Source organism: Amphiprion ocellaris, chromosome 20, assembly GCF_022539595.1.
Source record: "Amphiprion ocellaris isolate individual 3 ecotype Okinawa chromosome 20, ASM2253959v1, whole genome shotgun sequence".
Lineage (NCBI taxonomy): Eukaryota > Metazoa > Chordata > Actinopteri > Pomacentridae > Amphiprion > Amphiprion ocellaris.
The window spans coordinates 29,490,717-29,503,997 of NC_072785.1; the positions used below are offsets into that span (position 1 = coordinate 29,490,717).

At 37.8% G+C, this 13,281-nt stretch overlaps 1 protein-coding gene across 2 annotated transcripts in view; it reads left to right on the forward strand.

The window, feature by feature from the left end:
- The window catches only part of LOC111569174 (transcription factor IIIB 90 kDa subunit-like), a 149,176-nt gene that overhangs the window by 84,160 nt on the left and 51,735 nt on the right, over window positions 1–13,281 (forward strand). For both annotated transcript variants that reach the window (XR_008599964.1, XM_055005666.1), the window contains exons 13-16: window positions 1,597–1,658; window positions 2,788–2,869; window positions 3,022–3,077; window positions 4,887–5,152. Coding sequence is in view for 1 of the 2 variants with exons in the window: in XM_055005666.1 (XP_054861641.1) it covers window positions 1,597–1,658; window positions 2,788–2,869; window positions 3,022–3,077; window positions 4,887–5,152 (466 nt within the window). In the remaining variant the exon portion in view is untranslated. The remainder of the gene's footprint in view (window positions 1–1,596; window positions 1,659–2,787; window positions 2,870–3,021; window positions 3,078–4,886; window positions 5,153–13,281) is intronic.

Here is a 13,281-nt window from a genome sequence, read left to right on the forward strand (position 1 = left end):
GAACATTTTTAATATTTCTTTTTTTCCACCAAAAAATGTTCAAAGATTTCCCAAAAATGTTGAAAATGTGGACATCACAAGTTTCACTGTGAACATATATTTCTTCCACATTTTCAAACTTTAAAACGGGTCAATTTTAACCTGCAGGATGACACGAGGGTTAAACTTATTTTGAGTTTTCTTGTAAAATTCAACTCAAAACAAGATCATTTCAAGATTGTTTGACTTAACGAGATATTTAAGATGCATTGTCTTAAAACAGTCCCTCCATCTGCTGAAATGTCTCTTGTTAAGTGAATTTATCTTAACTCAAGCGGGATGAGACATTTTGACTAAAAATAAGACAGATAGACTTGGTAGGATTTAGAGTTTTTGCAGTGTGAAGCGACAAGCTGCTGGTGGACTCAGGTGGCTTTGAAGCCGTCGTCCTGTTAGGAAGGTCTCTGTGAACATGTCAGAGGCAGAAAGCTGACAGAAGTTAAACGACTGCCTGAAAGCTCGCCGCCTCTTTAAAGCGCTCCTTCCCTTCGGCTGCTTTGATTGACCGTCTGATGTGTGCAGGAGAGTTTGTTGTAAAAACAGCTAATGAAGCCGGAGTGAAAGCTGCTGGTGGTTTCCCCAGCAGCGCCGCCTCCTCCCCAACAATCTTTTGTTTCTTTTATCAAAGTCGATCAGACTTTCTTTGAACCTTCCTCCTCTCAGATGGAGCTGTTGGTGCACACCTGGAGGATTTAGGAGCCTTCGTCTTTTATCGAGTTGTTTGCAATCGGCTCCATCGCCGGTGGAAGCAGCGTCTCATCATGTGGAAAATGCAAAATGGTGTTTCAGTGTTGAAAATAAAGCAATCTGGAGAGTAATTGAAAAGAAAGTGTGTTGAGGTAGATCTGGTTAACTCTCGTGTCGTCCTGCGGGTCAAAATTAACCTGTTTTAAAGTTTAAAAATGTGGAAAAATATATATATTTTCACAGTGAAGCTTCTGATGTCCACATTTTCAACATTTTTGGGAAATCTTTGAACATTATTTGGTGGGGAAAAAAGAAATGTTAAAAATATTTCTTAAGAGCATTCACAAAAAATCTACCAAAATCCAGCGAATTTTGCCGGATTTTGGTTGATTTTTATGTGAATGTTCTTAAAGAGAATATTAGAAGTTTTGCTGATATATATGGAATGACTTTAGATATTTTTAGGATTTTTTTGGAAGATTTTTACTTATTTTTTGAAAACATTTACAAGAATTTTCTTGCCAAATTTGGGGGATTTTTTTTTAAAATCAGACTTTTAAGGGAAACTTTCAAGGAATTATTGAAATTTTCTTCCTGAATGTTTTGCAAATTTTCAGAAATTTGGGGAATTTTTTTGCTGATTTTTTTTAGATTTTTTTCAAACAAGCAAACTATATTTTTTGGTGCCTGTGAATGAGGACAACAGGAGGGTGAAATGCCAGTTAAGCCCATTAGAGTCTTATCAGGAGTCTCTGTGTTTTATTTGCTGATTAAGCCCGGATGGAAGACGCTCCTCACTGGGCAGCATGTTGTAGAAATGTTGGCTGCAGCAGATTTTCTGATGTCCGTTCTGGTTTTTGTCTCTGACAGATGGTGCTGCTGACAGCGGAGAGCTGGACCTGAGTGGGATCGATGACAGCGAGATAGAGTTGGTAGGTTCAGGATTCACACGATGTTCCTCCACCAAGTCTGTGGATGGTTCTTACTCATGTCGCATCATTTTTCACTGCAATATAAAGTCCTGAACCTCAGTGGAAACAGAACAACCATGAAGAAGGAGAGAGAACTGCAAGATTACATGATTAAAATGACATAAAAAATGAAAACAGTAGAATTTCTTTGAAAATTGTTCCTCTTGCTTCAACAATTTGCTTAAAACTATAATGCCAAACTTTCTAGGAAGTTAAATGAGACCTTTTCAAAGATAGGAACTACATTTGTACTGAGATATGAAATAATTTGCAGTTTCATCATATTATTTTTTGAGAAAATGCCGGAAGATCTGGATTTATACATATGAAACTTCATGTTTTAGGAGTAATGACCTTGATTTGTGACCGTTTACAAACCAACTTAAGGGATTCTAAAATCACTTATTTACTAAACAAGTGAAGGAAGCTGTTAAAAAATGTAAAATGTCTAAAGAGGCCTCATTCTATAATTTTAACCCTCTGAACTCCAGGAAGTTCCTGGGTGTTTCTTACTCTTGTCATCATAAATATTTAAAAATTAAATAAGAGAGCAGCAATTTTAAATATATATTTTTGTTAATGTAAATAATAATATAAATAATATTATTTTGATAAAAACAGCTGAAAAATGAAAGATAAGAAAAAATGAAAACAGAAAAAAATAGAAAAGTTAAATTAAAAATTTAAAAAAGTGAGCAGCAGTTTTAAATATTTTTTTATCATTAATATAAATAATAATATAAATGATATTGGTTTAAACTTATAAAAATTAGCTTTAAATGAAATGAAAGATAAGTAAAAATAAAAACAAAACAATTTTTAAAAAATTAAAAAGAGAGCAGCAGTTTTAAATATTTATTTTTATAAACCAAAAAATAGTATAATTTATTTTAATTGTATTTTATTTAACTGTAACCCAGAACATGAATCTGTCTTCTCATGTTTGCAGCAGTTTGGAATGTGTTGCTTCGGTTGGTTTAAAATTTGCAAATCATGAGATTAAGAATTAATTGAAGCGCCTGTTTGAGCAGAAGCAGAGAAACGTCGTATTCCGGTGAGATAATTGGACTCTGCTGTCGTCTCTCTGCAGTATCTGCTGAATGACAAAGAAGTCCAAATCAAGACGGCGCTCTGGATGGCGGACAACTGCGACTACCTCAAAGAGCAGAAAGGTGCTTTCAGGATGCGACACGACTCACATGTTTGAAGGCGGAATTTAACTTTCACTCGAACGCCGCTGCTTCCTTCCACTTCTTTACCTCCACCTGAACCTGTTGGGGTTGTGTTTATATACCGAGAGTTTTGTGTTTTCTTGTGTTTTCAGAGAAAGAGGCGAAGATAGCGAAGGAGAAGGAGCTCGGCATCTACAAAGAGAGGAAGGTAAAGACTTTTGGACGACGGCAGGAGGCCGGTTTTTAACCAGTCAGACAGAAAAAACAAGCAAATGGAGCGAAACGTAATTCGTCAGGTGAAAAAAGCGGCAGTCAGGTGAATGTGTTGGCATCTCAGAGGCCTCAGACTGACCAGTTATCTACCTGAAATCTGCACCTTCCATCCTGTCATGAAGCCAGTAATTCCTCCAATCTTTCCTCTCCGTTGTTTTTCTCCGTCTGACACTGATTCAGCCTCAGAACATCTCAGATTGTTGTTTTGGGTAAACGGTCAAGGCTAGAAGAAGATAAACGAATGCAGTGTTTTAAAGGAAATACAGCAATTTTGAAGAAAAATAGGCTTTCTGCTCCCAAAAAAACATCCCAAACCTCTCAAATTCATCATTTGGCAGCCTTAATTTAGCTGAAAACTTCAGTATTTTTTTCAGATTTTACTCTCAGTGATCACGCACAAGGATCTCAGAAAATGAAAATGGTATTAAATCTTTCCGTAATGCCAAAATACGTAATTTCCAGTAATGGCTCGGATTTATTGATGGGAATCATACGGTCAGTTTCATAAATCCTGAAACCACCAGGACGCTATTATGTCTGGCCAGAGATTAAGCTGGAATTATGATGCATCTGATGATGAACGTATGCCAACATGTTCAAATCTCCAATTAAAATGGAGTCAAATAGACCCAAGTGTCATTCAGATGGTGCAAAAAGGGCAAAAAACTATTTTAAGAAGATAAACGATCCTATAATGGACATTGTTGCAGTTATATACCACTACAGACAGCATGATAATAACACAAAAGGCACAGAATAACCATATATATGTATAAAACCTTGTATGAAATCAAGTATTTTGGCTAAAAAAACTGATAAAATAATGCAAAAAGAAGAAAAACCAGAGATCAACCTGGTAGAGTTCCGATTAAAATGCTGTTTGTTGTGACATAAGTTGGAATAAAGCCCAGTTAAAATGGTTTCTCCCGTATTTTAAAGACTCTGTAGCATAAATCTGAACATTTAATTATTAAACCTGCTGGTCAAACAGGCAGCAGTTTATTCACAATCACTAGACCTCAGAATCACAACATCCAAGAGCTCCAAGTAACCTCTTAAAATGTTTCTTTTTTTTTTTGTCTGGAATTGTGTTCGGTATCAAAGAGATCAGATCAAGAAAGTACATTTTGGTGCCATCCCATTGTGTAATCTCCTTGTGCAGCGATACTCTGCTCCCAGTGCTCCTGCAACACTTGTAACGCGCTCTAGATCGGCTAAACTGTGTCAAAACAGCAGCGCTTCGACTTGAATATCATTTTAGGAATGAGGATGTAGTCACAAGGAGCCACATTTGTGCCATTTTAGACAAAAAACTTGTACATTTTCAACTGACTATGCAGCTAAACAGCCTTTAAGTTCAGGTCGTCGCACCAAATGTGTTTCCTCAGACGCCTCAGAACACAAACTCTGTGGAGAAACCGCAAATGTAAACCTTCCAAGGGTCACAAAGACATTGATGTTGATACTTCGAAAGAATTCTATGCCATGCATTGCAGGGCGTTCCACGTAGACAACGAAGCATTAAAGTGGACATCCTGTGGACACAAACTTTAACTTTTTGAATGCACCTCATAAAATTAAGAAACCACTCATTCACATGTAAGAAGCTGGAACCAGATAGTTATTGACATTTTTTATCCGGGACCTGAATAGACTAAAACTCCCATGTCTTTTCTGGATGTTTTTTCATAACAGCTGGTTTACTTATCTTTGTTTTTTCTTGTTTTTTTTTTTAACTTGACAGCCGAGAGGCCCCTCGAGGCGTCGCCCTCCGATCCGGGCTAGCACCGCCGACGAGGCCATCGAGAAGATGCTGGAGCAGAAGAAGATCTCCTCCAAGATCAACTACGACGTCCTGAAGGACCTGAACATCAAACCCGGCTCCAGTCCGGCTCACAAGGCCGAGTCCCCGAAGAAGGAACCGTCCGTCGCCAAGCTGACCGGACGGAACCGGACGCCGGCCAGAACTCCGCTGAGCCTCAGTACGCCGCTAAGCTCCCTGGGAAAAAGGTGAGTGGACGACAAGGTTTAATATTTATGAGAAACTACGCATCAAGACCAGAATAACTGCTCATTCTGTCACCATTAAACAAGGCTTTAATGTGCAGACGTGAGCTCAAGATGAGGATTACAGTCACTAAAATGATAAACCAGAAATATTAGGATAACCATCACAAGAATCATCAGTAATTTACCAATTCTTGTGGTTACATCTAAGATTTGGGCAGACAAAGTGCAGTAAAGTTAGAAGGAGCCTAAATGGAATCACCTCAACACAGTTTTTCAGGTACAAGATATGTTTTGTTCTTGTTGTGGTTGAAGAATCCAACAGTTTTGTCCTGTAGAATGAACGACGGCTATAATCGTGTCGCTAGCTTGCTGTTAGGCCCTGATATGCAAATATCTCTGGAATAAAACACTTAATGTCTCAGTTTTAAAGCATAAAACAGGAAAAACAACATTCAAAACTAAACAACACCAAAGCCAGGTGATTATTTTTGGTCGACAGCAGTCAGGATTCATCCTCGTTTCCAGAAAAACTAAAACAACCTGCCGGGTTTGACCATGACGATGAAAGAGGAGGATGAGAAACCTCCTGGTGCTGCATCTGCCTTTCAATCCAGCATCTGTTGTTTGCATTGGAGATTATTTAACGGTTCGAGGGCCCCAAACGTAATTAAATATGGATTAATGTGCTGTAGGTGATGTTCATCGACAGGTGAAAGTGTTAACGAAGGGAAGGAACACCAAGATCATCTGATTCAAAGATCTCAACTGTTTCTGCAGCAAATTAAATATTTATTAAAGATTTTAACAGAAGGACCTTCTAAAGACGGTGCCGTACAGCAGCTGTTAGTTCTGTTTAATCTGCTCACAAGATGGTGGAAATAAAGAAATAAGTTGGTGTGATGATGGGAAATACTGGACGGTAGTTAGGTAAACTCAACTAAAGTTACAGAACAAAAAGATGTAATCAGATTATGGATGTATTTAGTAAAAAATGGGGATTACAAGCAGGATTATGGCTCAGAAATACAGTTTTTAATAGGCTTAACGACCATATAGCACCATAGCAGGGTTGCCAAATCTCATTTTCTGTCCATCTGCTCAAACAAACAAACCAACAAAACCAACATCAAACTGCATCACTGGGAGTCTGAGATCTATTACAACCGAAACGCCCATAAAATTAAACTTTACTCAATGAAAAGGAGTCTGTAACACGTCAGATTTGGGTTATTTTATGTTAAATCAACCGTATTTGACTCTCGCAGAATCAGCTGATTCTTTATCTACAGTAATTATAGAAGATTTAATGACGCCAAGTTCCACATGTCAAGAGACAAAACTGTCCCAAAGACACGTACAACCATCAAAATCTCACACTAAACTACAAAAACAAGACACTAAACAGGAAAAACAAGATATAAAATGTCAAAAAACAGGAAAAACAAGATATAAAATGTCAAAAAACAGGAAAAACGAGATATAAAATGTCAAAAAATAGGAAAAACGAGACGTGCAAAATGGCAAAAACAATAAAAATGACCACAATGAGAAAAAACTGCCCCAAAGACTCACAAAACAGCACAAAACTGATACGTTTTCACAAAACGTTTTCTTATTTTGTGACATTTTGTGTCTTATGTTTCTTGTTTTGTGTCTGTTTTTTTGTTGTTTTGTGCTCATCTTTGTCATTTTTTGTCTCATTTCTTTCTTTTTGTGTCAGTTTTGTATTGTTTTGTGTGAATCTTTTGGGCAGTTTTTTCTCGTTGTGGTCATCTTTTTGTTGTTTTTGTGCCTCGTTTTCTTTTTTTTGACATTCTGCGTCTCGTTTTTCTTGTTTTGTGTCTTTTATGTTGTTTTATGCTCAACTTTTGATTTTTTTTGTCTCCTTTATGTCAGTTTTGTGTTGTTCAGTGAGTCTTTGGGACCATATTTTGTCATTTTCATTTTTTTGCTTGTTTTTTTTTCTCATTTTGCATCTCTCTTTTCCTGTTGTTAGACATTCCGTGTCTTATTTTTCTTGTTCCATGTCTCATTTTTGTAGTTTAGTGTGAGATTTTAATGGTTTTATGCGTCTTTGGGGCTTTAGATGAATATAAAACTGATCTGGTTTAAATTTTTACCAGAACTCAGATTTGTTTTTCCTCCTAAATGTCACGTGTCTCTCTGCTGTACTGATGTTCTGAGGCTCAGAAATGATGGAAAAGTCCATTAAAAGTGATAAATCTGGACTCTCCTCTACGTACTTGAAGCTGTTTTTGTTGCTTCTCGGCTGCTGTGGGATGTTTTTTTTTGTTTTGTTTTGGGTTTTTTCCTGCGTTGACAGAACGGATCCACAGCGAGCCTCTCAGACCACTTTAATGGGTTTTTCTGCAGAAGAGCTGAGCGTTTTTTTCTCACTTTGTTTGGCGTTTGGGGGGTAAATTGGTTTCCTCCGGCTCTGTTTTTAAACCTCTTTGGGTTAGTGTTGGTTTTAGGGAGCATCCAGGAGGTTTATGGGCTCCTATAGAGGCAGCTGTGCAGTGATTAGGAGGACATATTCCCCCCTCCAACGCTCTGCGCTGAGCTGAGCTGCACTCATCTGGTTGCAGTTTGCTCGGCCTTCGTAAACGCTGCAGAAAGCTCCGCGATAATTCGTCGTGTTTGGTCTCCAGCCCACCGAGGAGCTGATAAGTCGGCTGTTTATGGCAGCCGGGAGTCTGTCTTAGCGGCAGTTTCTTTTCAAATAAGTCAAATGGAATGTATTTATTAAAGAGTCTTTGTTGCTTTGGACCAATTTTGAGTCAATTTGGGCAATTTTATGTTACTTTGGGAGAGATTGATAGGAAAATCAAGTCTGCTAGATGAGTAAAATAAGTACATCATGGCTTAAAAAAAAGTGAACAGAGGAGATAGTTGTTGGAGATACATTCAGCATGGTGAAACATCTTTCTATTGATGATGAACAGAGTAGAGAGGAAACATCTAGAGATGCTGTAAAAACTAGTAAAGTATCTACAGTGTGTAGAGTCACCAGTCTTCTTAGTACTCTTTAAAACTGTGGACACTTGGAAACATATTTTCTGGCTTCTTTCCTCCTTTGTGACAGTAAACTGAATATCTTTGGGTTGTGGATGAAACAAAATCATGCCAGATTTGGAGGAAAACTGACATTTTTCAACATTTTTGACATTTTATCAGCCAAACGTGACCCGATAAATCTATAATAATAATAATAATAATAATAATAATAATAATAATAATAATAATAATAATAATAATAATAAAAATAATAATAATAATAATAATAATAATAATAATAATAATAATAAAAATAATAATAATAATAATAATAATAATAATAATAATAATAATAATAATAATAATAATAATAATATAAATGAATTAATTAGTTGCAGGCCGTTAAAATTCACAGTCATGTTGAAAAGAGAATAAAAATGTAAAATAACAGGTGATAAAAGCCATAAATAAAACACCACGGATGAATTATCGATGTATAAAAACAATGGGCGAATTAAAACTTAAAGTCGAGCAAAGCAAAAAATAAACCAAGAACTTTAAAGAACAAATGAATCTTTAAAGGATCTTTACAAGATGCAGCTTCCAAGTTAATGTGGTTTTTTTTTTTTAATGAGAAATAAATTGGCAGATAAAGATATTCTCATGTTTTCAGCCATTTTCTGACATTTTGTAAACCAAACAACTAATCGGTTAATTGAACAGGTTAGTCGACAGTGGAAATAGTCATGAAAGCACCACATTTAATGATCACATAGATTTTTTTAAAGCTCCTTTTTACGAGTACATTCTTTATGAAATGGGCAAAATTAACCTTCTGCAGCCCGACTGTGGATATCAGGATGAAACGGGGAACAAAACGAGACTGAAAATTGCAATAAATAAGAATAATAACTGAAAAAAGCCCTCATAAAACCTCCTGGTGTTGCAGTAACATCCTGAGCTGGAGAACAAACCGACGCTCGTCCTCTGACAGATGATTGATGACACAGATTACGACACATCACAGGCTTCCCGTTTAGGCGGCGGTAACGTGACGCCGCATCGATCGGGAGGTTTGGAGGTCAGCGGCGGCGGCTCGGTTCAGCCGCTGGTGGATCTGCAGCGTTTTGCTCGAGGGAACTTCAGCGTTTCTGCCTGATGAGGCTGAAGAGTCTCATTCATCCTCAACACAAAGCCCAAGGACGGAGAGTCTGAACGACAAAATAAAGACGAGTTTTTGGAGAGAATCCTCGACACCTCGAACACACTGAGGGATGAATTACAACAGATTAGTCTTTGTTCTCTATCTGGATCATCAGTAGCTTCCATAAAGTGGCTTCTAGTCATTATTTAGTCCCACTAATAGTAATGATCCTCTAAACCCCAAAACCAGACAGTGAATTGCTTTTATATATATATATATATATATATATATATATATATATATATATATATATATATATATATATATATATATATATATATATAAAGGAAAGTTATCTAAATATAAGAATTTATCAGTAACAGAAACTGTAAAAACTGTTGTTAGAAGATATATTCAGCATGGTGAAACATTTTTCTTTAGCTGATGAGCAGAGACTCAAAATCGAACCTCTAATTGTCCAAAATTGTCCATAATGACTCAAATATTATCATTCTGAACAAATTTTGGGTCATTTTAAGCAAGTTTCAAGTCGTTCTGAACATTTTTTGTTGCTTTGAACCAATTTTGTGTAAATTTGGGCAAGTTTCAAGTTATTTTCAACAGCTTTGGTCTGAGAGGAAAGTCAAAGATACTGGGTGAATAAAATAAATGCAGCATGGCTGAAAAACAGTGAACAGAGGAGAAAATTGTTGGAAGATACATTCAGCATGGTGAAACTTCTTTCTATTTTATGTGCACAGTTGTGAGAAAAACTGAGTTTGTAGGGTCTAGGAAATTTCCCTTTTTCATACTTATAGCATTCTAACTGTAAGTTCTTTCTCCTTCTTCGTGGCTGTTCTGCTTCCATAGAGGTTCAGGACTTTATATTGCAGTGAAAAATGAGAAAACTGCAGAAAAATGCGGCAGGACCAACTGTTTGGGGTTCAGAGGGTTTGAAACAAACATCAATTTCAGATATGACAAGAAAAGTCAAAACAAGCCGAATATAAAGGCAGAGCTGAATCATTTTGTGGCCACAAAAAAGCAAAAAACAAGAAAGAAAAACTGCTTTTATTACGTGTGATGGGTGATGATAGTTTGAGGAGTCAAACTAAAAGCTGTGGATGCTTTGACCTCGGTGTTTATCGTGACAGAAGTTTGCTGTGATTGTGCTGAAGGCTGCTGGATTTGAGTCGCTCCAGTTGGCTAATGGCTGCTGTCAGAATAGCAGATCTGCTGTCTGGAGAGTCGGCATGAATGAAAGAACATCTCCAGTTTCATGATCTCCTTGAAGAGGGTCTTCACCGACACGAGGCCCCTCTCAGGTTTTTAAGAATGGACGCTCTTTCCTGGAGATTTTCTAAAAGGTCTTGTCAATGAATCATTGATGGAGTGGCCGGTTTGAATCATTCATCTCGCACTTTCTTTCTTTTCCTGAATGGAGACCGGCTCTGTCCATTTACCCAGAAATCGCTGAACTCTGCACTTTGTCGCACTGAATGCACAACAATGTTTTTTTTTTCTTCCCAGTTTCTACCCCATTAGGAGGAAGTGAATCTCCCCCGGCAACACGGCGATAACCTCCCATTCTCTGCAAGCATGTTAGCTGCAGCGCTGGAATGGAAAAAATTAAAGCAAAGACAAAAAGTGATCTCAAACCGTCGAGCGCAGAATGGTTTCTTTCAGGCCGGCGGTCAAGGAGCGGACCGTTGCTCGGCCCTGAAAAGGTTGTTGTGCTGGTTATTGAAAAAGGGGAGAGGCCTGGTGTCGGGGAGACCCGGCGAAGTGCAGGAGGAGGCTGCTGACAGTGCAGCCATTGTGCCTTGTTTCGAGGCCTCGCCGAGGGGCCACACTGAGGCTTTGTGCTGCTCCGGACTCCCTCCCTCCGCCGGTTCCTCCTCCAGGATCGAGGGTTTGCTCTTGTAGATCCTCCTGGTTGCTCTCTCGCTTTTTCTCCTGCTCCTGCTTTATTATTTTCTTCTCCTGTGTGGCTCTTTGCAGGATTGTTTTGGTGCTCAGACATCACAGATATTGATATTGAAGCGCCGACAATATTGTTTGTGCAAATGTTGTTGTGTGTTGGTAGGTGTAATAAGTTACGGCTTTGGCTTGCATGTTTCATTCAGTTTATTATTGTTGTAGGTGTGTTTCTATTGGCAGGTTATATTATTCCAGTGCCACGGTGGAGCCGAGGTGGAGCAATGTTCAATGTTTTGTTTGTTGTCAGCAGGAATATGCAAAAACTACCAGGCTGAGCATAATGAACCTTGGTTGTTCAGACACAGCATTGGTTTTCTAGTCTTAGATATTATTTTACTGAACAAAAATAAAGATTACACTCAGCTCCAGTACCAAGTTGTTTCTCAATAACACATTTTTATGCACATTTCAAGGTACGGTGTCATGAAAAGATAAAAGAAACATCGAAATTCAAAAGAACTTCCTCGTGTCTGTGAAGACGTTCTCGCTTGAGGGGATTTTTGAAGACTTTTTCTAAAATAAAACTTGTAGCTGAGGTGGAGTGAAATGCAAAAAAGAGGTTGAGTTTAATGAATCTTGTTGCATGGGTTGCTGAAGAAGGAACCTATTAGATGTTGGTGCAGATCTGGACAAGTCTTTAGAACTGCGAGATACGACAAAGTCTTTGGTGGAGTCTTGAAGCCCTTGACGTTTTCATAAAGTTAATGACTAAAATGATCATTGGTGATGATTTTTGGTTGTCAAGAAAGAACTATAACCAATATTTGTAACAAAATGTTATGTATTAACAGCATGTGATAGCATGGGACCTTATCATTAATAGTAATTATTCTAAACAAACGTGTACAATATGATAGAATAGATAAACTTCATTGTCTGTCTCAAACTGTGACAGAAATTGTCCTTTGACAAGGCTCCAACAATAAAATGCAACACATCAAAACACACTTAAGACACAAGCTCACAAAGTACAGACGTCTGTTAAAAAGAAACAGCAGACGATAAAAAAATATAGCAGTGATCACAGCATCATGTGACACTACGATGTTCTCCACTGTTTTCTGTGAAATCGATTGAGATCGATCTTTTTGTCTGTACACCTGTTGTTCACCTCCTTTTTTCTTATTCTTTCTGTCACTTTTATTGTTCACTATGGTCCATATCTTAAGGCAGTATTGGTTAATGTTTTCCAGACTCTGCTTCAGTTTTAATCTGTCATCGCCTTCTAACTTAGCCGCTAGCCGTTAGCATAGCTTTAGCCACTGTGAAAGCAGCCAATGCCCTGATTTGTTGATATGATTGTGCTAATTGTTCAGTTTTTGCAGGACGTGTCTGTGAGTTAGAACAGATTGTTAAAGTTAATCTTACTTTTGAGAGATATTATGGTGCTCCAGATAGCGCTAGCCTAGCATTAGCCTAGCACCGTTAGCAAAATAAGTTCCAGCTGCACCGACAGCAACCAGGTATGCTTCTGTGTGATTGTGGCATTTATTATTATTCTACCACACCTTCCACACACAGTTTAGCTAGTTTATCTGAGCTGATCAAGTCCGTAAATGTGCTCATCTGTCTCTCTGTGTAAACAATGGCTTTCATTGTTGATCGTCTCTGATTGGTAACTTCTCTCAATCAGATAGCACTATAGGGGGACATTTCTGAGACCATAGAGTTGCTGCGTAAGAGTCAAAATTGCACAGTTAATTCAATTTATGAGTAATCAGATTATAAAACATCAGCCCTGGTAAGTCCAGTCCATCCCTGAATTCTTTGTAAGTTTAAACTTGTTTCTGTTATTCTAGACCTAAAAACAGTCGAATGTTCTTCACTATCTTCCCCTCTTCCTCCTTACTCTTTCCATTTATACCTTTTAGCCTGACTACCTCTCTTTATTTAACCTCCATTGTGTCCTGAACGCTCTGGTTGTTTCCATTTCCTCTCGCTTTTCTGTCCCATCCTGTTTCTCCTACAACTTTCTTCCTCTCAACTTCATCCCACTTTTTGTCCTTTT